Source organism: Myodes glareolus, chromosome 6 (genome assembly GCF_982192425.1).
Source record: "Myodes glareolus chromosome 6, mMyoGla1.1, whole genome shotgun sequence".
NCBI classification, from domain to species: domain Eukaryota; kingdom Metazoa; phylum Chordata; class Mammalia; order Rodentia; family Cricetidae; genus Myodes; species Myodes glareolus.
Genome location: NC_142031.1, coordinates 12,978,074 through 13,004,862, shown reverse-complemented (window position 1 = coordinate 13,004,862; position 26,789 = coordinate 12,978,074). Strand labels below are relative to the sequence as shown.

General features: G+C 48.9%; 2 protein-coding genes and 1 pseudogene across 4 annotated transcripts in view; 2 read left to right on the top strand and 1 right to left on the bottom strand.

The window, feature by feature from the left end:
• The first annotated feature begins 402 nt into the window (after nucleotides 1-402).
• On the top strand, nucleotides 403-892 carry LOC125395344 (small ubiquitin-related modifier 2 pseudogene; annotated as a pseudogene).
• Nucleotides 893-2,803: 1,911 nt separating this feature from the next.
• Agmat (agmatinase (putative)) lies at nucleotides 2,804-14,779 on the top strand. Of its 3 annotated transcripts, none has more exons than XR_007230525.3 (7): nucleotides 2,804-3,140; nucleotides 5,010-5,212; nucleotides 8,182-8,230; nucleotides 9,579-9,700; nucleotides 9,808-10,030; nucleotides 10,239-10,674; nucleotides 11,495-11,631. XR_007230525.3 is itself a non-coding variant. In XM_048426715.3 (7 exons), exons 1-7 carry the CDS (start codon nucleotides 2,857-2,859, stop codon nucleotides 14,589-14,591), a joined length of 1,071 nt encoding a protein of 356 aa, XP_048282672.3. In that variant the 5' UTR covers nucleotides 2,815-2,856; the 3' UTR covers nucleotides 14,592-14,779. The 3 variants fall into 3 exon arrangements, 2 of the variants coding, with proteins under 2 accessions (XP_085546447.2, XP_048282672.3); XM_048426715.3 differs by lacking the exons at nucleotides 9,808-10,030; nucleotides 10,239-10,674 and adding exons at nucleotides 13,810-13,894; nucleotides 14,518-14,779 and having other exon boundaries at nucleotides 2,815-3,140; nucleotides 9,579-9,774; nucleotides 11,495-11,674; XM_085690321.2 differs by lacking the exon at nucleotides 10,239-10,674 and having other exon boundaries at nucleotides 2,805-3,140; nucleotides 11,495-11,666.
• Nucleotides 14,780-15,058: 279 nt separating this feature from the next.
• Nucleotides 15,059-26,789, bottom strand: part of Dnajc16 (DnaJ heat shock protein family (Hsp40) member C16) — a 35,103-nt gene continuing 23,372 nt past the window's right edge. Inside the window, exons 8-15 of the mRNA XM_048426714.3 lie at nucleotides 26,374-26,504; nucleotides 25,277-25,460; nucleotides 22,500-22,682; nucleotides 22,285-22,361; nucleotides 21,147-21,227; nucleotides 20,951-21,049; nucleotides 19,490-19,660; nucleotides 15,059-18,815 (exon numbers count right to left, since the gene is read on the bottom strand). Coding sequence (XP_048282671.2) covers nucleotides 18,443-18,815; nucleotides 19,490-19,660; nucleotides 20,951-21,049; nucleotides 21,147-21,227; nucleotides 22,285-22,361; nucleotides 22,500-22,682; nucleotides 25,277-25,460; nucleotides 26,374-26,504 — 1,299 coding nt within the window. The 3' untranslated portion in view covers nucleotides 15,059-18,442. The remainder of the gene's footprint in view (nucleotides 18,816-19,489; nucleotides 19,661-20,950; nucleotides 21,050-21,146; nucleotides 21,228-22,284; nucleotides 22,362-22,499; nucleotides 22,683-25,276; nucleotides 25,461-26,373; nucleotides 26,505-26,789) is intronic.

The following is a 26,789-nucleotide window of genomic DNA, read 5'->3' as shown; positions in this document are numbered from 1 at the left end:
AAAAGCTGTGTGGGATTTTTTTTGTTTGATTGCTTTAACAGGATGTCGATGTCACTATGTGGCTCTTGCTAGCCCAGTATTCCCCATGTAAATCAGACTGACTTCAAACTCAGAGACCCTCCTGCCTCTGCCTCCTGAGTTCTTGGATTAAATACCAGTATCATCATCCTAATATCATCATGTATACTGTAATGCATTTTTATTTTATATTATTTTCTTTACTGAAGAAAACTGAAGGTGTTTGCAGATATAATGCAAATGTTCTGCCCCTGCTAGCCTTAAAAAAGTTATGGGGGCAGCGCAGATAGGGGGGCGCACCGCCTCACCAGCAGCTGCAGCCTCCTTCTGCCGCTCCTGGTGCTGCCCGTGTGCTCCTTCAGTGCAGACCTGGGGTCTCTTTTGTGAAGCGGAAGCTGAGGAGACTCCGGCGCTCGCCATGGCCGACGGGAAACCCAAGGAAGGAGTCAAGACCGAGAACAACGATCATATTAATTTGAAGGTGGCAGGGAAGGATGGCTGTGTGGTGCAGTTTAAGATGAAGAGGCATACACCACTTAGTAAACTAATGAAAGCCTATCGTGAACGACAGGGTTTGTCAGTGAGGCAGATCAGATTCTGGTTTGATGGGCAAGCAGTCAATGAAATAGACACCTGCACAGTTGGAAATGGAGGATGAAGATACAATTGATGTGTTCCAGCAGCGGACAGGAGGTGTCTACTAAAAGGGAACCTGCTACTTTACTCCAGAATTTTGTTATAGACCAAGAATACGTTCGCAATTAGAAAGCCGCAATTTGGTCCCACCACATCCTGACTACTACAGAATAGTTTTCCCTATTCTTTCATTTCCCTGTCCCCATTTCTTTATTGTACATAAAGTAACTGGTGTATGTGCACAGGCATATTGCGCTTTTTTCTTTTTAAAACTAAATGGCCAATGTTCTGTTTTGATTGGCATCAGATGGAGGTGGTGGGGGAAAGTACGGTTCTGTGAAAATACCCCCTTCTCCATTAGTGGCATGCTTGTTCAGCTCTTGTCTTTATATTCCAGGAAGTTATTTTGCTCTCAATGTATTTATTTATTTATTTATTTGTTTATTATGTATTCAATATTCTGTCTGTGTGTATGCCTGAAGACCAGAAGAGGGCACCAGACCCCATTACAGATGGTTGTGAGCCACCATGTGGTTGCTGGGAATTGAACTCAGGACCTTTGGAAGAGCAGGCAATGCTCTTAACCTCTGAGCCATCTCTCCAGCCCTGCTCTCAATGTTTTAACAAAAGAACAAAACCACAAAATCCTTGCACACCTTGTTCGATTGGAGAATTTTAATGTTTTTCATTTACCATTGTAAAACCAAGGACAATTTTATAACTTTTTTGTACATAGCTGTTACATGCAGGGCAATCTGTCTTTCAGTAGGGATAAATCACTCTTGAACAAAATGATCCTAGGTAGTTTTCCCTTCAAGTCAAGCATCTTGTTATTTAAATAAACTTCGTGTTAAAAAAAAGTTATAGGACAGAGCGGTGGTGACGCACGCCTTTAATCCTAGCACTCAGAAGGCAGAGGTAGGGGGATCTCTGTGAGTTCGAGGTGTAGGTGAAGACTGCACGTTGCTTTCCCGGCCACTCAGACCCACATAATCACACAGAAACTATATTGATTACAACGCTGTTTGTCCGATGACTCAAGCATATTCCTAGCTAGCTCTTATATCTTAAATTAACCCATTTCTTCTAATATGTGTATAGACGCCAGGTTGTGGCTTCCCAGGTAAAGTTCTGAGCATCTTTCTCCTTTGGCAGCTACATGGCATCCCTTTGACTCTGCCTACTCTCTCTATCTCTGTTCGGTTTTCCCACCTGGCTTTGTTCTGCTAAGCCATCGACCAAAAACAGCTTTATTCGTTAGCCAATAAAAGCAACACATAAACAGAAGGACGTCCCACATCATCTCTCCATAGAGAATGGACTCCACAAAGTCAGTTCATGCACTGGAGTTAGATCCCAGTCCTACTGCCACACACTGCCCAAGCCCAGACATTCACCTCCCTTCACAAGGCCTAGTTCAGTCCTATGCAGGTTCCCCGGTTGTCAGTTAGGAGTCAGTGAGCTCCCATTAGTCCCTGTGATTATTTGGGTCTGGGCAACCTGGAACTGAACGAGCAGTCTCCGTTTACAGAGAGATAACTTGCAGCTTAGGTGTGTGTGTGTGGGGGCTTGGTCCTGCCTCAGTGAGATAATAGGACCGACTTAGTTGATTTCCCAGGGGAGGCCTTACCCTCTCTGAGGAGCGCATGGGGAGGTGGGGTGGGAGAAAGGTAGGGGGAGAGGGAGGAGAGGAGGAAGGGGGTCCTGGGATTGGTTTGTAAAATAAATAAATAAATTATAATAAAAACCAACAAACAATAACAACACAATGTTACTTTGGTTAAGCATTTTTATCTTAGCACTCTTTAGTGCTAAGATACAACTTAGATACACCTGTTCCTGACTAGCCTGGGCTGCAGAGTGAGACCATTTGTTAACAAACAACACAATAACAACAAACAAAGCAAAAAAAAAAATTTCTCTGAATAGGAGAGACAGTCAAAGGCCAGTTGTGTGTGTGTGTGTGTGTGTGGTAGCTCCCTGCACGACAAACCTGGGATGGGGCAGGTGGGCATGAATGGGGAGCCCCAGCCTGGCTCATAGACCAATCCATACAGGGGCTGAAGTTCGGAGTGGGGCAGGTGGAGAAACGCTTGGGCTCTGGGGCCCTCCCTGCCCCATTGATCCCAGAGCTTCCCTGACCTTTGAGCCCTGCAACTGGGGGCTGGCACACTGGCCGGATTGGGCTCCTCGATAGGCGGCATGCTGCGACTGCTCACCTCCAGTTGTGCCCGGGTCCTGGGGTCTGGGGTGGTCACGTGGCGTCCCTCTGTGGGGCTCCTCTCTCCTGGGCACGCCAGGATCCGCCAGGCTTCAGATGTCTCAGATGCTCCACATCACCAGTCCCCCAGCGCCGAGTCACTGGTGCAGCTGGTGGGCATCTGCTCTATGATGCACCTACCCTTGCGGTCGTCTCCTGACGGGCTGGATGCTGCCTTCATCGGTGTGCCTCTGGACATAGGGACTTCCAACCGGCCCGGGGCAAGGTAAGGCAGGTGCGCACGGGCCCTGGGAAATGAGGTTGGGCTTAGTAGGCAGGAGTGTAGAAGGCACGTGGGCTTACATTTTTTTCACCCAGGCATTTTGAAGTCAGGGAGGGCGACTCCCTCCTTCCGTAAGCAATGCCAAGGGCTTAACACAGGATTGGAAGGTCAGTTCTGATATCCCGGGGTCATCAGTGGTCAAGAGAGGCTTCTGTGTACTCCTGTAATCCCAAGAAGTGAGGCAGCTCAGAAAGACCAGTTGGAGCAATTTAGCAAGCCAGGAGTTTCTAGAACCCCAGCCTTGCTGGTATGGTAGGTGTGCATACCCTAATTCCATCCCAAGGACCATTGATTTGAGAATGGAATTGGTTGTCTCTTCCCAAAACCACTAGCTATCAAAGTCAAAGAGACACAAAGAATGTTTTCTTAATTAACAAACATCAACAGTTTTTGCTTCAGCTCAGTACATCTGACTGTATCCATCTGAATTTTAATAGCTGTCATTTATTAAATGTCAACGAACCCAGGACACTTTGCAAAGTTGACTGTGTCTAATTCTTACAACCATGCCGTGGAATAAATAACAGCATCATTATTTTAAAGATCAGGAAACAGAAACTCAGGTTAATTGTCTAATGCTGTATAATAAATTGGTGGTGGGTGGGCTCTTGAGTCTAGGGATGAAGGGGTGTGGTGGAGTAACAAAGCTCTCACTCAGCTTTTGAGGTCCCTGGATTGATCCCCAGCAATGAAAAGACAAAACAGGCAAAAAACAAAGTGGAATGTGCATCACATGCTGGCCCTTAACTTTTATAAATACTTATTTTTATTTGATGTGCACACATGTTCATGCCTGCAGGAATGTGTATGCACCACATCTCTGCCTGGTGCTAAATAGCCAGAAGGGGACAGGGTTGGGTCCCCCAAGAACTGGAGTTACGGACAGTTGTGAGCTGCCATGTGGATGCCAGAAACCAACCCCAGGTCTTCTGCAAGGGCGGCCAGGGCTCCTGACTCGTGAGCCATCTCTACAGCTCCTTAAATAAGTTAGTTCATGTATGTGCTCATGCGCATGCGTGTGGGTAGGGGCTGGAGGACAGCCCACTGAGTCTCACAGTCCACCTTGTTCAAGACAGGGTCTCTCACTGACCCTGAGCTCACTGAGTGGGCTTAGACTGGTGGCCAAGCTAGACTGGTAGCCAGGGAGCCCCCTTCTGACCCTCCTGTCCTGATCCCCAGTGCTGGGTTTTCAAGTGGTTGCCACCACACCTTGCAGGCATACATTCCAGGTCTGGGAATCAGACCTGGGTCCTTCCACTTACATGGTAAGTGCTTTCCTGACTGAGCCATCTTTGTACTAAAACCAACAAACAGCTAAATCAGTCTCAAATACTGTGTTACATCAGGGCAAAACTGATAAACTGAATATGATCAGAAATTCTGTTCGTCTGCCATGGTAGACATACATACACACATACTTGTAATCACAGCACTCAGGAGACTGAGGCAGGAGGATTGAGAATTTGAGGCAATCTTGGGCTACAATGAGTTTCGTGCCAGCTTGGGTAACATAGCAAGACCCTGTCAAATCAAACAACGGGGGAAAAAAAAAACCCTCCAAACATACATAGATTAATGGCTCTCAGTGGGGTCTGTTTTATACCCAGTGATGTCTGCTAACATCCAGACATACTTTTACTTGGTGCAGGTTCAGGGAAGAGGTGCTCCTGGTTGCCAGTGGTGACAGACTCTATCCCACAGCACAGTGTCTCCTGTCCCAAAAGTCAGGAGACAGAGAAGCACCTTTTAGTTATAGCGAGCAGCGGTCAGAGCTCTGCAGCAGCTGACGTGTCGATGATTCGTCTTCTCTAGGTTTGGACCCCGTCGCATCCGAGAGGAATCGGTGATGCTGGGGGCTGTCAACCCCAGCACGGGAGCCCTCCCTTTCCAGTCCCTCAGGGTTGCAGACCTAGGCAACGTGAATGTCAATCTTTACAACCTCCAGGACAGCTGCCGGCTAATTCGAGAGGTCTATCAGAACGTCCTAGCAGCTGGCTGCATTCCTCTGACCTTGGGTAATGGCTGCTAGCAAGGGAGCTGTAGCTTTTCACGGTAGTCTGGGGAGGGAGGTTATCCAATATAGGTCCGTGAGCAGCTGTTCTCCAAGGGAAGCTACTATGAAGACGGACAAAGAAGGAAAGTGAGCATTCAAATTCACTCGTTTTAATCCTAGGGGAGAGGATATTTGATATTTTGGGAGAACTGGCACGAAAGCTAACAGAGTAAGACCCTGTCTCTGGGGAAAAAAAAAGGAGTGGTTAGCTAGGACAAGGCCGGTGGGGCATTTGAAAAAACAACCAACAGTCCAGATCGATAACGTAGGGTAAGTGACCTATCCCCTGCTTTCGCTTCCAGCCCCAGTTTGACTAGGAGAATTGGTGTTGGCGTTACAGGTTTTTCTTCTTACATTTATTTAGTGTGTGTCCGTGTACCCACACGGTCACAGTTTGCACATACAAGTGAAAATCCAACTTTGGGGAGTCTGTGTTCTCCTTTCACCGTGTGGGTCCTGGGGATCAAACACAAACATCAGGCTTGGCAGCAGGCGCCTTTACGCGCTGAGCCATCTTGCCTGCCCTCCAGAGGATGTATCTGGGCGGCTCGGGGTTTGCTTCAGTCGGCAGTGGTCCACTGCGCGACTCTACTTCTTTGGTTCACGAATTGAAACAACGTGAGTGGTCTTTTTTTTTTTTTTAATTTTTTGGTCCCCATTTATTTTTGCCAATTCGGACGGCCTAGTTACCGGATTTGGCAGCAGTAGGGATGCTGGTGTTGGACATCTCAGCCCAGCTTGCAGCTGCTTCATGGACTGTGCTGCTAGGTGCTTGGCTTCATCTGTCAACAGGGAGCGCGACAACGCGCCGATCTCACTGCACTGTGGGTGGGCTATGCAGTTAGCCAGCTCGTTACTGGGCTTCTACTATTCGAAGCTTCCACAAAACTCTGCTATTGTTATTATCAATAGCTATCAATATTAATCCTTGCCGGAGGCCTGAACTGCTCGATAGGATAGTCTGCAATCTTAGCTACTCCTGAGACTAAGACGGGGAGAACCACAGGTTCAAAGCCAGGACTGCAGAATGAGTTCAAATCTAGCCTGGGCAGTTTAGGAGACACAGTCACAAGATTCAAAATAAGTAAACAAATAAGACAGCACCAGCGAAGAACACCATTCTTCCGTACCTAAGTACGTACAAGCAACGCTAAATATAGAAACTGATGCCATGGCTGCTACACGAATGATTAAGGGAAAGGGTTTTTATTGTAGAGAAGAGAGGACAGCCAGAGGCATTGGGAGGAGTCCAGAGCAGAGATAAAATGTGGCCTGCAGAGAAAAGGGGAGAGGAGGGAAACAGAAGAGAGAGAGAGAGAGACGGAGAGAGACAGAGAGAGAGATTCAGAGAGGAAAACAAAGAGAGCAAGCAAGAGAGAGGGACCAGAGCCAAAGAAACAGCAGGGCTATGAGGAGAACAAGGAGCTGGGTGGAGGGAAGCTAATGGCTAATGAGCGGGAGAAGCCTGGGATGGGGATCAGGTGAGAAGAGCCGGTTTGCCAGCACGGAGGCTGAAATGTGTAACAGGTGTGTGTGCTACTGAGGGAGTCTGGAGACCAGCACGTGCTTGGTGCGCGAATAGGCGCCACCGATAGCCACGTGTCCCTTCTGCCAGTGATAAGGAAAATGGCTCCTTTTGGTAGAGGGGAACCAGTTTCACAAGTTCTTGAGGAAGGCTAGCTTTTGTCTAACCCCCAGAAGTTGGGGAAGTGGAGTTTCCTTTGGACCTGACACTAAATGTGGTAAGATTAAAAAAAAAAAAAAAGACACAAAAAGAGGAGGAGGAGAATGTGCTGGAAAGGCAGGTTGCAGAGAGACTGGGAGATGAAGACAACCAGAACCGTTTCTGTCTGAGTCTGCAGAGACGGCTCCGTGGTTGAAAGCTAATGCTCTTCCAGAGGACCTGAGTTCAGTTCCCCGTACCCATGTCAGCCGGCCCTCAAAATTATTTCTTAAAAAAAGATGAGATTAATGTGGCAGAGCACTTGCCTAGCACGCGTGGGGCCCTGAGTTCAATCCCCTGTGTGAAAATGAATGAGTAAGTACTAGGGGCTGGACAGAGGGCTCGAGAGCACTGGCTGTTCTTGCAGAGGACTTGGATTCAAGTCCCAGCACCCACAAGGCAGCTCACAACTGTCTGTGATTCCAGTCCCAGAGGACCTGACACCCTCTTCTGACTTCTGAGGGCACAAGGCATAAACACAATGCAGAGACACAGATGCACAAGCAAAACAGATACATAAAAATAAACAAATCTTCATTAAAAATTAAAATATTTCAGCCGCAGAGATGGCTCAGGGGGTGAAAGTTCTCACCATGTAAGCCTGATGACCTCAGCTTGACCCCTGGACCATTACTGTAGGAGGGAACTGACTCTTCCAAGTTGTTCTCTGATCCCCATACACAGGTCATCCGTCATACATAACACACACACACACACACACACACGCACGCAAATAGAAACAGGATCTTCAACTCCTCAGCTACCATCTCGGACAGTACAGGCGTAGGCCATTCACACCGTCACAGGGAGGTCTGTGGGTCAGAGTTGTCTTGCTGAACAACTTATAAGCTTTGATTTATGCAATCCGTTATGTGTTTGGGTGTGGGTGTGTGCCAGGGAGTGCAGGTGTCAGCGAGGGCCAGAGCTGGGGTACCCTGGGGCTGCCGTTCTAGGTCTGTAAGCTGCCTGAGTGATGAGCACCACGTGCTCTCAGCCACGGAGTCTTCCCTCCATGCTCTCAGCCACGGAGTCCTCCCTCCAGCTCCAGCCTCTGCCTTTAAACGGCAGGGGGAGGCGTTTTCCTTTGAAAATGACACCCATGGCCATTTAGCTGTGGATGCAGTTCTACAGCATACCTGAAAGGGTGGCAGTGTCGGGTGACTTGGGGACTGTGGCATGTGTAGATGTGGCCTCCTTTCTCTCTGCAGGTGGAGACCACACAATCACTTATCCCATACTGCAAGCAGTGGCAAAAAAGTAAGTCCCAGGGTTTCAACATTTGGGAGTTAAGATTCAGTGGCTATTAGGTGGCATCATGTGACCGCTTGGGGCTCAGATGCAGGGGTGACTGGAAATTCCCCACTGGGTTGTTTCTATGGACTAAGGCTGGACTCCAGCTGTGTCTGTCAGTCATCAGTTTGGAGCCCTTTCACTTGACCTAGATCTGCTGTGGTACACACACTCTGCAGTCTCAGTTGGCCCCTGATTTGGAAAATAAATCTCTAGTGAGATAGACAACCCCAGCTACCTTCTGTTTGTTTTGCCTTGCTATCCAAATACAAATATTGACAGGGGGTCCTGTTCCCCACGCCCCCCCATATGCCTCCCCTCCTTGCTTGGACAACAAAAACTACATTTTTCAGTAGATGCAAGTCTGTGCATATCGGTTAGCTTTGACTGATTCAGTTGGAAGAAGCGAGAAGGGCAGAAGTGGTGGGTGGGAGCTTCAGAATTTGTTTGGGGGAAGGTAAGTAGGGTAGCATCCTGACCGGGGTGGGAAGGTGTAACTGTATCACCAGCTCCTGGAGATTTCTTATTAAGTATGAAAGCTTGACCTTAGCTTAGGCTTGTATCAAACTAGCTCTTAAAAACTTAAATTAACCTGTTTATATTCATCTACATTCTTCCACGTGGCTCATTACCTCTCCTCAGTTCCGTATGTACTTCCTCCACATCTGACTGGTGAATCTCCAGCCTCAGATTCTTTACTAGAGTTCCTATCCCTTCCTGGAAGTCCCGCCTAGCCTCTCCTGCCTAAATATTGGCCATTCAGCTCTTTATTAAACCAATCAGAAGGTGCCTTAGGCAGGCGAGGAAGAACAGAAAGAGACACATCTTCACACAGTGTGCAAAAGATTGTCCCAACAGGAAGGCATGTGGGTAGCATCCTGAGCAGGGTGGGAAGGCACATGGTAGCATCCTGACTGGGGTAGGGTGGGAAGGCACGTGGGCAGCATTCTCACTTGGGTGGGAAGGCATGTGGGTAGCAACCTGACTGGAGGTGGGTGGGGTCAGTCTCCTCTCAAGCTGCCCTAGCATCCCACTTGTGTGAACTGTATTCATTTGGGGTGTCTGGGAGAGCTGATGGAGAGGAGCAGGCTTTGAACATCCTGTTGGGGCCTTAGCCAGAGAGAAGGTGGCTCTGGTTCAGCCTTCGCTAAGTTCCATCCTGTGCCATTGTCCTTCTCTCTGAAATTCTGGGTGGCAGGCCAGTCATATCGGCTTCCACCTGGTTTCCGCTAAATGAGCTGAACCCAGAAAAGAGATGCAAGGCAGGTAACTGATGCCAGGGCCCTTGACCTCTGAGCTGCTGTTTTGCCATCAGGCATGGCCCTGTGGGTCTAGTGCACGTGGGTGCCCACACCAACACAGCTGACAAAACTCTGGGGGAGAAGGTCCATCATCGGACAGCTTTCCGCCGAAGCGTGGACGAGGGACTGCTGGACTGTAAGCGGGTGGTGCAGATCGGCATCCGGGGCTCTTCCGTGACCTTGGACCCCTACCGGTACAGTCGGAGCCAGGTGATGGACTGGGTATTCTTTCTTCCCCCAAAGCGTCTTCTCCATTGTCAAAAGAGGGATTCCACAGCGGCTTGACCAGAGTTCAGAAAGTGGGGCTGGGGCTAGATGTGGCAGCACAGGCCCGTGATCCCAATCTTCAAGGAACGAGAATCCAACATCATCCTCAGCTTCCCATTGAGTTCTCGGCAAGCCCGGGCTGCGTGAGACCTCCTCTGAGGAAAGAAACAAATACGGGCTGGCACGAGGGCTCCATCAGGTAAAGGTGATTGCCCCTAAGTCTGATGGCCTGAGTTTGAATCCCTGGGACCCAGATGGTGGAAGGAGAGAAGCGACGCTGGAAGCGCGTGCTCTGACCTCCGACCTCCAACCTCCACACGTGCACCAGGAGAGACAAAAGGCCGAGCTGGCATCGAGTCATGTGGCAAGAGTCCTGAGACTTAATTTCTGCTTTTGTTTTGATACAGGGTCTTATTCTGTAGCTTAGGCTGGCCTGCAACTCACGGTGATCCTCCTGCCTCAGCCTCCTGAGCTATTGGAGGTGTGAACCACTGTGCCTGGCTCAGAGAGACATTGATGAGGCAGAAGTGGCCTGCTGCTGCCCAGCAGAATGAAGTAGGAAGTTAAACCCCTGGAGGCTGCTGGCTTAGAAGACATGGGGTTGTGAACCTGAGTCTAGGCAAGACACCCCTTCTTAATGTTTATTCTAACATCCAGAAGACAGAAGGCTCTGGTCTGAACACAGTGCAAGGCTCCCACACAAACACCCCAGTCCCTTTCTTTTATTTTGAGACAGGATCTCATGATGTAGCCCTGGTTGTCTTGAAACTTGCTTTGTAGACCAGGCTACCTTTGAACTTACAGAAATCAGCCTGCCTCTACTTCTGAGCACTGGGATTAAAGGTGTGTATTACAGCATCTAGTCCTTCTTTTTTTTTTTTTTTTTTCAAGACAGGGTTTCTCTGTGTAGCCTTGGCTGTCCTGGGACTCACTTTGTAAACCAGGCTGGCCTTGAATGCACAGAGATCCACCTGCTTCTGCCTCCCAAATGTTAAAGGCATGTGTCACCGTGCCCAGGTATTTTACATTACTCTTAATTTCATTTATTTAATTGTATATGTGCGCGCATGAGTGCCAAGGCAGGAGAGCAGAGGCCAGAGGACAAGTGGTGGAGTTGGTTCCCTTCCGCTGTGTGGGTCCTGGGGATTGAGTTCAGGTCATTAGGCTTGGTAGCAAGGGTTTTAACCCGAGCTGAGCTGTCTCAACTGTCTTATCCCTTGATTTTAGGGTATGTCAAGACTAAGGTTCTGGACATAAGCATCTAGAACAGTGATTCTCAATCTGTGGATAGTGACTCCTTTCAAACAACCTTTTCACAGGGGTCACATATCAGATATTTACATTACAATTCATAACAGTATCAAAATTACAGTTATGAACTAGCAATGAAAAAAGTTATGATTGAGGGTCACCACAACATGAGGAACTGTATTAAAGGGTCACAGGAAGGTCGAAAACCACTGCCCTAGAGTCTTTAGTGACAAGTGTCTCAGGCTTGGTCTTAGCGAAGCTCTTTTCTGATCCTGACAGCTCTGACCTTGCTCCCTAACTTCATCAGTAGAATTCCCCTCCTAGAAATTAAGGTCAGATGTGATATATGCATGTGAAAAGCTGAGCATGAGGTCAGCTATGATATCCAGCTCTTTGGCTCTCCCCTCCTCAGGGCTTCCGTGTGGTTCTGGCTGAAGACTGCTGGATGAAGTCATTGGTTCCCCTGATGGCGGAGATCAGGCAACAGATGGCAGACAAGCCTCTTTATATCAGCTTTGGCATAGATGCCTTGGATCCTGCCTATGCCCCAGGAACAGGCACACCGGAAATTGCTGGGCTCACCCCTAGTCAGGTAAGTGGGTTTGGTCAGTGGGTATTCTTTTTATGTATATGCCTGCCCCCTTGTCCATGCCTCTCTCTCTCTCTCTCTCTCTCTCTCTCTCTCTCTCTCTCTCTCTCTCTCTCTGTGTGTGTGTGTGTGTGTGTGTGCAGGTTCCCAGAGGTCAGAAAGAACACTAGATCCTCCTTGAGCTGGATTTACAGGTAGTTGTAAGCCACCTAATGTTGGTGTTGGGAACCAAACTTGGATTCTCCGCTTAGCCACTTGAGCCTCCCTCCCAACCCTAGAGAGTATGTTTTATTTTTAACTTTTTAGTAATTCTTTGTCAGTTTCACACCATGTACCCCAACCCCACTCCTCTCATCTCCCTGTCATCACAGCTGCCCTCTGCCCTTACAGCCCCTTCCTACCACCACAAATCTCATGGAAGCTGCACTGTGTCCCAGTGAGTCACACAGCACATCCTTTAGCCCACATATCTTAACTTGCAAATGTTCACTGCGATGAATCACTGGTCTGGGTCAAGCCCTCCAGCTCCTGCTACACTGTCAATACTGGACCCTCACTGGTACTCCTCTTGGACAATCTCATTGCTGCCCTGTCCTGCAGAGGTCCTGCAGCTTCGGATCTGCAGGACCAGCCCCTTCACGTGCTCCTGCAGTTTATAGATAGGATGGATGTTGGGGTGGGCCAACTCACAGCCCTGGGTTGGAACCTGGGTGGTAGCTGAGTTGGTCAGCCTGCCTGCTCTCCTGCATCCTCACCACCTGGGTGACCTCTCCAGCACTGCCTCGGCTAGCTCACCCAAGACTGTGGGGTTCAGTCTTGCCTTGAATTATATAGCCCAGGTAGGCCTCTAACTTGACTTCTCACTAAGGGCTCACACCACTAGGGTAGGATTTTAAAGACACAGCACCTGGATGCGTACAACCTATGGCCTAGGGGCTGCATGCCCAATTTGGCTGAGGATAGCTGTGGATAGTGCCCAACACAAAATTGTAAATTTACTTAAAACATTAAGAGATTAAAAAACCAAAACTGGACTGTGTTGTTCTTGAGCGTGAAATCTGTGGACCATAACCTCATTTTACAGTGTCATGAGGTTGGCAGGCCAGAGGATGTTCTCAGGGCTGGCTGCAGTGGACAGACTGCTTGTCTGTGTCTTTCGAATTCCTTGTTTTGTAGCTAGGGACTAAACCTAGGCCTCACACATGCTAAGCAAGTGCTCTACCCCTGAGCTATGGAACCTTCCTGAGAGCTCTGAGAATCCTCTATTATTCTGCCTCTGGTTTGTCTATAGTCAATTCATGGGGAGCATTTTGTAATGTCCCCTCTTAAGAACACTGAACTTTGGGGCTGGTGGTGTAGCTCGGTAGCGGCATGTAGGCTTAGCGTGAACAAAGCTTTACATGCTATTCCAAGCGCCAAGACAAAACACAATGCACCGAGCTGCTTAGGGCTAAGTTAATCAAGTGTGCACGTGGAGACCGGCTCCGGGTGGCTGGAGCATGTTGGAGTCAAGCCTGATGAGCTAGGCTGAGACTGACAGGGAGGGAACAGGACCTTTCCTTGGAGCCCAGGGTATGAGCAGCAGGTCGTCCAAGGTGTAAGTGAATTGCACGCATCTGCATCTTCTAAGAAAGGAGGATGCTCACGACAACGTCGCCCACGGCCATTCCCTGTCCCGTTAGAAGCTTTTCTGGAGCTTTTCACGCTCAGGATGGAAACTTTAGACAAGGCAACTGCCTTTGTGACTGCTCCTAATGCCACCCTGGGCCATATCCATCTACTTGTGCCTTTCTTGTGCCTGTGCCTTTCCTGTGTCTCTGCCCAGAATGCTTAGTCATCTCTTCTGCCAGTCCCTTGAAGCGTCTGTACCACGGGAAGCCTTCCCCCACTCAGACTGTGTCCTGTAGGCTGCTTGTCTCAAGGGTTTGGAAACGTGACATTGCCTAGCTTGTTTGACTCCAGCACCATCACACCAGGAGGCCCTTGGGAGGGACTGTGTGATGCGAGCTGTGTCCCCGGGAGGCCCACCAGCCAGCGTGGCTGTTGAGAGCACATGTCTCGGGCAGGGGAGGGTTATCTATCTATGCCGCTGTCGGTTGCTCTGCGTTGGCAATGACTGTCACTTCCACTGTGGACAGGCCCTGGAAATCATCAGGGGCTGTCAAGGCCTGAACGTGGTGGGCTGCGATCTTGTGGAAGTCTCCCCACCGTATGACCTCTCAGGTGAGTGCCGAGACAAGCATATCTACAGGCAGCTGTTGGTCTAAATCAGATTCACCTGGTGAGTTAGGTCTCCAGGTTTACTTCAGGGACCCTGAGGAGAATCAATGTCCAGAGGCAAGAGGGAAGCCAGTTACCACAAATGTGAGAAGTGTGAGCTAATGAACCAAACAAAACCCCTGGGAAGTGCCAGGTGTTATTAGTGGAGAGGAAGCCAACAGCCTGCTGTTTAGTGACAGGGTGGCTCGGTCACATCTCTCTTTGATATTTCACTGAGAAGTGAATTTGCAAAGCATGTTTTACAGGAAGTAGAGTTGCCACAGCTGACACCTGGGCAAAGCAGATGTCATCCCTCTAATTCTAACTGAAACAAAAACAAAGAAACAAGCAATCCTTCCAGTCAGATCTGCTGGCCTGAGGGTGGGCTGTGAGCAGCACCTGCACCAGTATAGCCATCCCTCAGAATTCTCATTGTCTCCAAATGATACTTGACGGGGGCAAAGGCCTGTTCACAGGCACCCAGCACCCAGCGCTCAGAAGCCATGGCTCAGAAGCAGGCTAGGGTCCTGGAGACTGGGCTTCAGGGAGGCGTGCAGTCTTCAGAGCATTTTTTTCCTCCTTCCTAGGAAACACGGCCCTCCTAGCAGCTAACCTACTGTTTGAGATGCTGTGTGCTCTCCCCAAAGTGACAACTGTCTGAGTCTGTGTTCAAGACAAAACAGACTGTGTCATGGCAAAGCCTCAAGCTTTGCGAGCAAGCAGTGCACGGACTAAAGGACGTTTCTGTGATGTGTCGCCACTGGCTGCAAATGAGGACAATTCAGAAGGTCAACCCAAACAGCCTGTGTTTCTTTCCGTTTTAACATTAAAACATTTATTTAACTTTGAGTGTGCCTGAGCGTGTGTACGTGTACCACATGTGTGCAGGAGCCTGTGGAGTTCAGAAGAAGGTGTAGAATCCTTTGGAACTGGAGTTACAGGCAGCTGTGAGCCACTAGTGGGTGCTGGGAACCGAACCCAAGTCCTCTGCAATGTAAGCACTCTCAACTGATGAGCCTTCCACCCTTAATTTTTTTTCCAAGCCACCTCCCAAGCCTGCTGTGCCTGAAAGGCAGCAGCGTGTCCATGATGGAATCATCTTGCAATTCCAGAGGTGCCCCAGAGCCATCACACATCAAAATAGTTTATTTGTTTCCAATCTGTAATATTCTTAAAACAAAATAACATTAGCTTTAGTGCCTGTTCACAATACAAAACCAAAAACCGAAAACAAACAAAACTGAAAAATAAAAACACAAAACATAAAAAGACACAATTTGCCAAATAAGTTATTTGTTCGGAATAGTATCAAAGTGCAAAACCTTCCCCTTCCTCTCAGGCATCTCCCAGGTGCAGCCATCTCTCCTAGCAGACACGGCAGAGGCGGCGCTGCCATGCTGCCTGTTTCCCAGCATGATGCCAGACGCACGGACACAATCTGCAACTCATCTTCATCCTCTCCTTCTTCCGCTATCTGCTTGTCTATTTACTTTGTGGTGCTCAGGGCCTCGTGTGCACTACAGAAACATTCTGGCCTCTGTGTCACACCCCAACCTGGCAGCACTTGTTGCTGGGTCAAGGTCTCGGCTCAAGCTGGTTCCACCTGCTCATGCTAAGGATGACCCTGAGCTCCCAATCCTCCTACCTGCCTCTGCTTCCTCAGTGCTGGGATTACAGGCGTCTGCCACCACACCTGGCTCCTTGCAACAATATTTAAGGGATGCTGCCTGACTTTCCTCCCTCACCACTGGGGATCAGAACCAAGAGGCTCACATGTGCTAGACAAATGCTTTCCCACTGAACTCCGGCCCCAATATGGAATTCCACTTTGAAAACAAAACAGAGCCGAGTGCTTGCTTCCAATCCCTAGCCCAACCGAAGTGAGTGGGTCAGACCCATTTATTTTATTTTAATGCCAGGGAAACACACGGTGGTGGCTGCAAACGACTCAGCACTACGTAAAAGGCTGTGAACGAGGAGACTCGCCCATCTGAAAACAAGCAAATTCTTTAGGGTGGGCAGGGAGAGCAGCATGACAAACGGCAGCCGTCCCTGAGTGGCAGGAAGTCTTCCACAGAGACCGACTAAGGAGGCTGCTACGCCCCATCTACTGAACATGATTTGCAGGCGGTCTCGGGCACACGCCCACCTCCTCAAACAGCAATATCTCAACTGAAATTGGGTCCTGTGATACGACATTCATTAGGACGAAAAACCTTGGCATTTGGCTGAGCATAAAAGCAGCTCATATTTGACACAAAAATAAACAATTCATGGGGAACAGCATTCAGGAAGAAAGGCTTGGATCGGTCACAGGTAGACTTGTGGTGCATGCCTGTAACCCCAGGACTTGGGAGGCTGAGGCAGGAAGGCCTTGAGTTGGAGGCCAGCCTGGGCTACATAGTGAGACAGTCTGTCTCAAAACAAGCAAGCAACCAAACCAAAGCTCCGTGGCACCCTTGGTGACACCACCCCCTACCAGATCTGCAGGCATTCTGAACTCAAATTTGCCAGGAACAGCATCGATCCCATTACCACTCCCTGTCACCCCCAATGGTAGGGACCTTTATCTTCCTGGTACAGTTTTGAAAAAAGAACAAATATCTGGGGAGTTTTTTGGCTTTCAGAAATTACACATCAAGGAACTTTATCAGTTCCAAAATTATAAAGACAAAAATCTATCAATGAGTTACAACTCACGAGAGGAGCCCCACCGTAAAAATAAAGGGGGAAAAAAAAACCAAAACGGAACAAAACCAAAAAACAAATCCAAACCAAACACATTTGTGTATGTGATACTAGGGATGGAACTCAGGCCTTGCACATGCTAGGCACGTGTTCTACCCCAGCTCACCCCCAGCCTCCAGAAATGCACTCTGAGGACTGGGCACTGAGGAGCCAAATGATCCCTTCCCGCTTTCTAGCTGGGCCAGGTGCAGGAGAAGCGGCATGGAGCCAGTGTGCACTTCTAGAGGCCGGATGAAGAATGAATCCTGGCAGTGATTTCTTTATTTTTTAATAAAGCTAAAGATTCTTTGAAAACTACAGAGGGTCCTGGGCTCAGAGTTTATCACTTATCACTGGAGCTCAGTGTTTAAAGTAGTCAGGATCCGAGGTGCTTGGTTCAAAGCAATATGATTAGAGAATACTAACTGAGTGAATGTCCTGTCCCTGATCTGTGCCCTTCACTTTGCAAAAGGGCACTTGCTTGACAGCAGAACACACCACGTGTGGCCGTGGTTTGGCCCTAAAAACAAAGGGTATGTTGAATGGGCGAACATGATCCGGCCCTGAGCCTGCGGTGCGTGGAGCCAGGCAAGCTGGATTTGATGGGTCTGATCTGGCAGCAGGAAGCAGCAATAAGGGAAGGAGGAAACGATTAAGCCGATACACCAAAATGCAGCCCAGAAGTAGGAAGCTAGCTGCCTGCCAGACAGGAATCTGGAACAAGTCTCGGCTCACAGTCACAAGAGACAACTTGAAAATTCAGCACTTTGGGGACAGCAATGTTCAAAATGCAATTGTCAGAGAGGTCAGGTTTCTTGGTACGAAGACACGCCCGGCATTTCACTCGAAAGCAAGTCAGGCAGGAAGGCTCCTGTACCTGGCTCTTGGCGTCATCTTAAATCTATTGGCTCTATAGCAGCTTATCTACGCTCAGAGAATAAGACCACAGGTTATGGCTCCTAGTATCCAAACTCTAAAATCCACAGAGGCAGAAAGGCATCTGGAGACAGGTCAGTGGCTCAGTCATTACAGTGCTTCTGGCTAGGCAGACTGTCCGGGCTATGATGGTGCTTACATGGGAGTGTAGAGGGGACAGAGATGAGGAACAAGGGATGCTCACGAAGGACCACAGGGCTATGTGACTCCAGTCAGTGTTCAACCCTCCATTCTCTTGGTGGGGAAGACCAAATGGAAATGTTACACCCCCATCCACTGCTCAGCCCTTTCCTTTCAAAGTCTGACTGGCCAACTGTTGTGGGGGATACCCCCAAAATATACTTCTCAATGCTTGCTCCCAGAAGACGGTCACATGTAAAATTGCTTAGAACTAGGCCTTTTTTGAAGATGCAGGACCTAGAAACTGTGGTGGCCTGTCGCCTTGGCAGAAGCATGGCAGGGGCCAGGTCAGGAGCCTACAGGGGAGGGGGTTGGGAGTAGAGTGACCCACCCTGCACGACAGGTTCTTGAGGATCCTGAGGTTTGTTCAGGCATGACTCAAGGTCAAGCCCTGGGTTTCTCCAACCTAGAGACAGGGTGGTGTGAGCATGTTACAGGGACAGCAAAGAAGAGGGGATGAGCGGTCTATTAAATAGTGCGGCATTCATACGGGATGAGAAAACCCAAAGGAAAGAGTGTCATCTAGGGAATCAAACCTGCGACGTGTTTTACTCCTAGGTGACAAAGGAAAGGTCTTCTAGCCATTGCTCAAGAAGAGAAATCTAAAACCTAGACTCCCCTGAAAATCCCTGTTCCTGGGGCATGTTAAAAACCTGAAGAGTCCATGTCTCAGTCTAGCTCAGGCCACGATGGGATGTAAAACCTTTGCAAGGAACCTTCCAGCAGGCGCTCCATCCACAAGGACAACTTGCTTAGCTTGCCCTTGAGGGGCTTGGGCCCAAGGCCACAGGGTTTCCCTCTGGAGGAGTCAGGGTCGCAGGAGCCCACAGCCTCCTCGTCCACTGTCTTTAGGGGCTTGAAAAGGCAGAAATACTTCTTGTGGCCGTTCAGGGCCAGCACGTAGCCAGTGTAGTCCCGCTCCATGAAGTGCTTGTCATACTGGTTTGGGATCGGGGCTGCGTCCTGAGCAAACTCCAGCAAGTACTCCAGCCACTCGCGGTGCTTGTCCAGAGTGAGGAAGGAGAAGTGCAGGCTGCTGCTCCTGTGGAGAGACCGGGCTTCAGGAAGGGAGCGTAGCTGCAGGCTGCTGGGGGAGTGGCAGCACTCTGGACAGGGTTGAACAGCCAGGAAAGGCTTGTGCAGGCATTTCTGCGGAGCTGGGGTGGTGGTGTGTGGTGGGGGGATGCTCACGCTCCTCTGCTCAGAACCAGGAAGACATGGAGAGAGCGGAGAGGGGAGAGGAGTGCTTGGAATCCTAGCACTTGGAAGGTAGAGGCAGAAGAATTGTTCTGAGTTTGAGAACATCCAGAGCTACACAGAAAGAACCAGATCAAATCGGGTATGGTGGCGCTCACCTTTAATCCCAACACTTGGGAGGCAGAGGCAGGCGGATCTGTGGAGTTTGAGGCCAGCCTGGGCTATAGTTCCCGGACACCCAAGGCTAGCAGAGAGACCCTGTCTCAAAAAACAAAAATAAATAAATAAAAACCAACCAAACAAAAGTCAAGAGAAGGTCCCCAATGATGGCAGATGTCTGGCTTGGGAAGGACATAAAATCCTGCCCCACAAGTGGGAAATGAGAGACTGTCTTCCAATATCTTTTATCCCAAGTGGAGTATCTTTTCTTTTTAGGCACACAACCCACATTCTAAAAGATGTACACACACATAAATCACACAACATACAATTGAGTGCACACACATGCACCCTACTTACCCGGTGAATGTGTAGACCTCTAAAGCAAATTTCTGCAGCAGGCTTGTCTTGGTGGAATTGGACAGGATGAGGACCACATTCATGTGGCCTGGCCTCAGGCGTACCAAGTTGCTGGTGTATGTCACATCTGTGAGTTCAGTCACTTCTACAAAGCCTTTTTTAGGAATCTTGCTGTGGAGAAATACAAAGGAGCTGGAGGTTATCAGGACGGCGGAGTGGAAACCAGTGGAAGCCAGGCATGGTAGCGCATGCTGTGATCCTAGCAGCTAGGCAGTAGAGGCAGGATGAGAGGCAAGCCTCAACTGTGTGCCGAGTCCGAGGACAGCCTGGGCTGAGAACGAACATTCAAACTCCTCCATAAGCCTGAACGAAACAACAAGAGCAGTGGAGCACAGCGCCTCCCGGCTTAGCGCTGACCACCCTGCTGGCTGCACAGGGTGGCCCTGCTCCACGGATGGCCTGGCTCGCAGCAGCCCTTTCCATGTAGCTTTCCAATGGTGCAAAGGCAGCTGTATGTCAGAGCGAAGTTGTTAACTTAGACTGGTTCTTTCCTGGTTACATCAGCAGTTATGAATCATGAGACAGGCTACCCCCAGCCTCTGGCTCATTTACCACCTCCCTTGCAAGGTCTCCTATCTCTTCCTGTTTCCATTACGGACGCTGGGATGGTGAATCTGAAATCACACGGCACTCAGTCTGTCAGTCCTGTATCTATACGTGTGAACCATGGGCAGCAGTGGCTTTTTCCCTTATTCGGGATGTCTGGGAAAGGGCCAAGGAGACTGCTTGGGGTTACGAGTGTGCACTACTGTTCTTCCAGAGACTTCACAACAGCCTCCAACTCCAGCTCTAAGGATCTGATAGTTCTGGTCCCTAAGGGTCCAAACCTATACACACCCTACACACACCCCCACACACCCCACACACACCCCCACACCCCCCCCCACATACCCTACACACACACCCACACACAGTCACAGAATGCCTGAGAATAAGAATGTTTTGGATTTTTAGATTCCCCCTCCCATTTTATAAGATGTGCAAACATACGATGAGGTACGAGAGACATCTACGTCTGTGCATACACCTCAGCCTGAAGCTGGCCTGACTCCCCGACGAGGCACAGAACTGTTTTCTCCTTTTCCGATGAGATCGCAATATGTGGTCCTGCTGGCCTGGAACCCACTATATAAAACTCAGTGATCTGCCCGCCTCTGTCTCCCAGGTGCTGTAATTAAAGGTGTGTGCCACCATGACTGGCTGCCACAGAACACTCTACGTGTGGCCTTATGCTGCTGGCCACTGAGTTTCATACTTTGGGGGCTAGGACGTTGCTCAGTGAGAGCACTTGTCTAGCTCATGGTTGACCCCAAGCACTGCGACCCCTCTCTTGACTCTCTACACTACCTATCCTACACACTCTTTGAAACCAAAAGCAAGCGTGTGGTCTATGGGAAGAACCTGCTGTTCTCTTTGGTGAAAGTTGGCTCAGTCTTCCCGGCCTTCTCAGGGACCTCTTCTTTATCTGGAGGCTGTGACTCTCTTTCTTCATTTGAGTCGCTAAAGAATGAAAACAGAAGTTATTTTTCTTTCTTCTTTTTAGGGGTATAAATGACCATGGCAGATTGGGGCTCCCACTGACAATCCCTAGACTTACCTGAAAGCCTGGACAATGACAGTGCCAAAGAGTATGAAGAGGGCTGAGAAGATGAGGGACAGCAGCGGCATCATCTCTCGCCTGAAAGCAAAGGCAGCTGTGTTAGCTGCCCAGCCGCTGTCTCAGGAGGAAAGTCCCACACCAAGAGCCTTTCATCAGGAAACGCAACCACAGGACAGGTTGTTTCTGGGGTGGGGGAGGGAGAGACTGCCTTCTGGAAGGTAGCTTTAGACTATGTCTAAAACATTCTGCAGGAGATGAAGAACTTAAATTGGGAGCTGGAGAGATGGCTCAGAGGGTAAGAGCACTGGCTGCTCTTCCAGAGGTCCCAAGTTCAATTCCCAGCATCCACATGGTGGCTCACAACCATCTACAAAGAGATCCAATGCCCTCTTGTGGCGTGCAGGCAAACATACAGGCTGAACACTGTATGTATGATAAATAATAATAAATAAATCTTAAAAAAAAAAGAACAGGGGGTGTCACAGTAAGCTTCAGTTGTCAACTTGACATAAACGAGAGTCACCCAGAAAGAGGGAACCTCAGCAGGAGAGCTGCCTCCATCAGACTGGACAGTGGGCGTGTCTTGAATACTAATTGACAGGGGAGGGCCCAGCCCACAGTGGGTGGTGCCACCTGCAGGCAAGCAGACCTGGGGAAGAAAAATAGCTGAGCAAGCCAGTAAGCAGTGCTCCTCTGTGGTCTCAGCTTTAGTTCCTGCCTTTGCTCATAAGCCAAAATAAGCTGTTTCCTCCCCAAGTTTGTTTTGGTCATGGATGGATATATCTGTGAATGTACACACTGGACTCTATGTGTCAGGCCCTGCGCTGAGTGGCAGACATGGCATGAAAAAAAGACCAGTATCAGCTCTGCTGACAGGGAGGACAGCTGGGGTGGTCCTTCCTTCCCAGCAAGAGGTGCCAGTCAGTAAATACTAAAAAGTAAAGCAACAAAAAGGAAACTGTCATTGGGAACAAGGGAACTCTCCCATTTCCAGCAGCAAGTGCACACCAAGATCCAAGACCAGTTCTTCCCAGAGCTTCAAGGCTGGCTCTGACAGCTGACAGCAGGCACAGACTGGCCTTCTGAATGGTCAAGGCTGCTTTGACAAGAAAAACAAAACCCCAGAGGCTCCTACCAATTACTGTGGAGCAGGCTCTCCCACCAGTCCGAGAGGGAATCAGAAGCAGAGTAGAGCCAGCGGAGAAGAAACACCTGCCAGAGAGGAAACGGGCAGTGGTCAGGACCGGGCCCAGAGGGAGGCCCCACACTGCCCAACAGTGCTTCTTTGGATCCCTGCTCTGTCCACCCTGCCCCTCCTGATGGCCCATCTTTCCCAACCGTGATGCTCACAGGGGCAAGTTCATCAGCCAGGTCAGGAAGGACAGCTTCAGAGGAGAGAAAGGCCGGATCTTTCCGAAGCTGGTCAAGATAACCCAAAAGGATGAACTTGTCGCTCTCACTGCCCGTCCAGGGGTCTTCCAGGGTTTTAAACACCACCCTTCCCGCTGTGTTTCGCCTCTCCAGGATGGACACCTGGGAGAAAAGGAGAAGAACCATCTGGAGTCTCAAGAGTATCAGGATAGAATCACACCAGGAATCCCAGCCCCCGGGAAGCTGAGACAGGAGGATTGAGAGTTTAGCCCAGTATGGACTTACACACCTAGATCTTATACATAAAAAAATATAAGATGCACTTGCCAGTGGTTTATTTTTTTATTTTTATTTTTTCCAAGGCGGAATTTCTCTGTGTAGCCCTGGCTGTTCTGGAACTCACTCTGTAGACCAGGATGACCTCGAACTCAGAGATCTGCCTCCTCTGCCTCCTGTGTGCTGGGATTAAAGGCGTGTGCCTGCACTTTTTTCCAGAGATGGACAAAGGGTCTCACAAGATCAGTACTTAGGCAAAAATGCAAATACTGATATGTTTATGGTATTTTTTTATAATTTATTTAAATTTATTTTATGTGCACTGTTATGAAGGTGTCAGATTCCCTGGAACTGGATTAATAGACAGTTGTGAGCTGCTATGTAGATACTGGGAATTGAACATGGGCCCTCTGGAAGAGCAGTCAGTGTTCTTAACTGCTGAGCCATCTTTCCAGCCCCATGTTTACAGTAATTTGTAAGAGACCCTGCGTTCTGACAAGAAGCACCATTACTTTCCGAATTCACTGTGCTCTTGTGAGGACGCCCCTTGACTTGTTTACCTCTCTCTCACCAGCATCCCCGACTAAACTGCGGTAGGCAGGGAGCCCAGGGCCTTGTGCACGCCAGATGGCACTTTACCAACTGAACCACATCCTTAGTGCAGTAATTAATATTGTTTGAGATGAGGTCTCATTATGTTGCCTAGGTTGGCCTTAATTTCCTAGGCTCAAGATATCTCAAACTTTGGTCTTCTTACAATAGTTTAATTAATTTTTGCTTGTTTAGAAAATTTATTCATGGGACTGGAGAGATGGCTCAGCAATTAAGAGCACTGGCTGTTCTTCCAGAGGTCTTGAGTTCAATTCCCAGAAACCACATGGTGGCTCACTACCATCTGTAATGAGATCTGGTGCCCTCTTCTGGCCTATAGCATACATGCAGACAGAACACTGTATTCATAATAAATAATCTTAAAAAAAATCTATTCATAGAATGGGAGAGGTGGCCTTCCCCAGGGAAGAACACACCAATTGGTTGTGCAGTGCCCAACAGTCAGCTCTGAAAATGTAATATAAAGGTAGTATTATGCGAACTGGTCATATTTAGGAATATATGTATATACAAATATATCTGAAATAGCAACCAATTTAAAAAAAGGCCATGGATTTGAAGCAGAGTGGCAAGGGGTATATGAAAGGGTTTGGAGGGAGGAAAGGGAAGAGAGAAATGTAATTAAATAAGCTCAAAAATAGTATAAAAAATATATGCATTATTTGTATGTGTCTGTGTGTGTGCCTGTATGAGTTTATGTGTACCATGTGCGTTCAGGAACCCTCAGAGGCCAGAAGAACACCCCAGATCCCCTGAAACTGGAGTTATAGGTAACTGTGAGCCTCCATGTGGGTGCTGGAAATAGAACCCAGGTCTTCTCTGAGAATAGTCAGTATTCTTTTATTTTTTTTTTTTTAAAAGACTTATTTATTAATTATGTATGCAAGGTTCTTCCTGCACGTCTGCCTTCAGGTCAGAAGAGGGTACCAGATCTCATTACAGATGGTTGTGAGCCACCATGTGGTTGATGGGAATTGAACTCAGGACCTCTGGAAGAACAGTCAGTGCTCTTAACTTCTGAGCCATCTCTCCAGCCCCAGACAGTATTCTTATCCATGGACCGACCTCCCAGTCTAATTTTTGCTTGTTTTATTTTTTTATGTTTTTTATTTTTTTTATTGTTTTGAGACAGGATCTCCTGTAGCCCAGGATGGCCTGAAATTTTGTTATCCTGCCTCTGCCTCCTGAGTGCTAGGATTACAGGCGCTGCACATGGCAAGACTAACGGTTCTTAAGGTGACTTTCCAAAGCCTCTGTCAAATTTCTAAACCTTTTGTCTTTCAACAGATTTTGTAGGGAAGCATCTGACACAATGTTACAGTTAAGGAGCCTTGGCTTTGCAGAGAGCATTTCTATGACAACCGAATGACAACAGAGAAGGTGGTCATTTCTTTCCTTTCTGTGTGCTGGGATAAAACGTAGGCTCTCGCGTATTTCGGGCAAACACTATCACCAAATTCCAATCCTCACTTCAGAAAGAACCGTAGGCTTCTGGGATGGGGGGTGATGACGCCTGCAGAGCATGTGAGGACAGAGAGGTTTCCAAGCATGCTAGCAGGGGCCTGAGAGTTGGAGAACGGGGCCTCTAGAGTTCTACACTTCCACACCTGACGCTGGGAAAAGTTGTTGGAAAAGGCTGACACACCTCAACCTTCCCTCACGGCAAGTGGCCGAGATGGCTCAGTTGGGATGGCGCCAGACCAGAGGAAGACTGCTTTCCAGGGAGGACTGGAGCCCACATAGGGATGTGGCTAAGTGAAAGATGGAGACTCCAGTCTGGTCTCAGAGGTTTCCAGATGTTTGCACTCTGTATTCAGCACTCCCAAGACAGGAGGAATGTGGGTGAGGGTTGGGGGGCCCTGGCTTACCCCTGACTGTCCTTGGAACGCCTCGCTGTCTGGTAGCAATGTGCTGGCAAACTCCTGCTGCCGGTTGCTGTAGACATGCACGAACCGCACCGTGTCTTGAGTGTTTGCCAATGCGAATGACAGGAAGGCTTCAAAGGGTTTGCTTGGCTTGCTAGCCTCGGCTGTCAGCAAAACCACACAGTACCTGCACAGGAAAAAGAGAGGAGGTCCTAGAACCAATCCCCAGGCAGGGTCAGGCCTGGCAAGGGCTGCTAAGGAAAGAGGAGACCTGTCTATGTGAGAAAGTTTTTAGAAGCCATATGTCCTGTTCTCCTCTTCCATGGAGGGGTGGCTGAATCTATCTTAGGGCAGAGGTGACCAAACCTCCTTCTGAAGGGGCTGCCTCTGCAAAATTCTGATGGGAGCCTAGCATTAATTTATTCATTCTCCGAACATTTACTGAGCTTGAGCTTCCAGGCAACATTCCTACCTTGTTCTAGTGGAGAAATCTGACACCAGACACATGGACACATACATAATGGGTACTGATAAGCGCAGTGAGAAAAAGAGGACAGAAGAGGCTGGTATGGGGTGGAAGTCGTGCTCACGCAGACCAGGAAATGCCACCTGATGTTTGAGCAGACTTGAATGAAGTGCTATAGGAGAGGAAAAGAGGGTGGAGCAACTTGATGTGGCCTGGGTTTGGAGAGAATAATGGTAGATGTGTGGAGAACGGACAGAAGAATAAAGGAATGGATGGGAGCAGAGACCCTATGGGACATGGTGGGGGCCTGCTCAAGAGTGGCCATGATAAAATAATGAGATGCCAGGCAGATTAAAATGTATGTGTCTGGGCATGTGGATCAATTCTCTCCTTCTGTCACATGGATCTCAGAGAGCAAACCCAGGAGGCCAGGCTTGACAGCAAGTGCCTGTACCTGCTGAGTCATCCTGCTGGTCCTCCAGAGATCTGCTAGATAGGGTGGCCCATGCCTACTATTTCAGTATGGGTACCCTGGACTAAAGCACCTCACCCCACCATAGTTTAACTGCCCTGCAGGAAGACACCACTGCTCCCTCCCACTTCAGCGAGAGGGAGAGCCCGGAGGAGTTCGTACTTCCTCTGTCGGTGAGACCGCTTCACAGGGCAGAGTTCATGGAACAGCCTCTGGCTGGTGAGCCGTGCTGCCAGCAGGTACTTGTTCTGGGCGATGAAGTCCTCAATGACCTGCTTCTTCAGCCCTCGAGCCTGGAGAAACACCAACAAGCACTCAGTTTTCACACTGCCAATGGGCTTTACTGCCAATGAAGACCCTGACTACGGCAACATCACCAGGCAAGAAACGTGCGGAGATGTTGGATAACTCAGGTGGAGGTCATGCTCAGGGGGAAAGCAAGAGGTTTCTACTCTGTGACTGCATACCATTTAGACCAACAGCTCAGAGAAGTCTATCATTTCAATTTTATACTAATATATTTCCATTCAGGATCTGTAGCAAACTTAACAATTCAAAATAAATCCCAGGACTAGGGA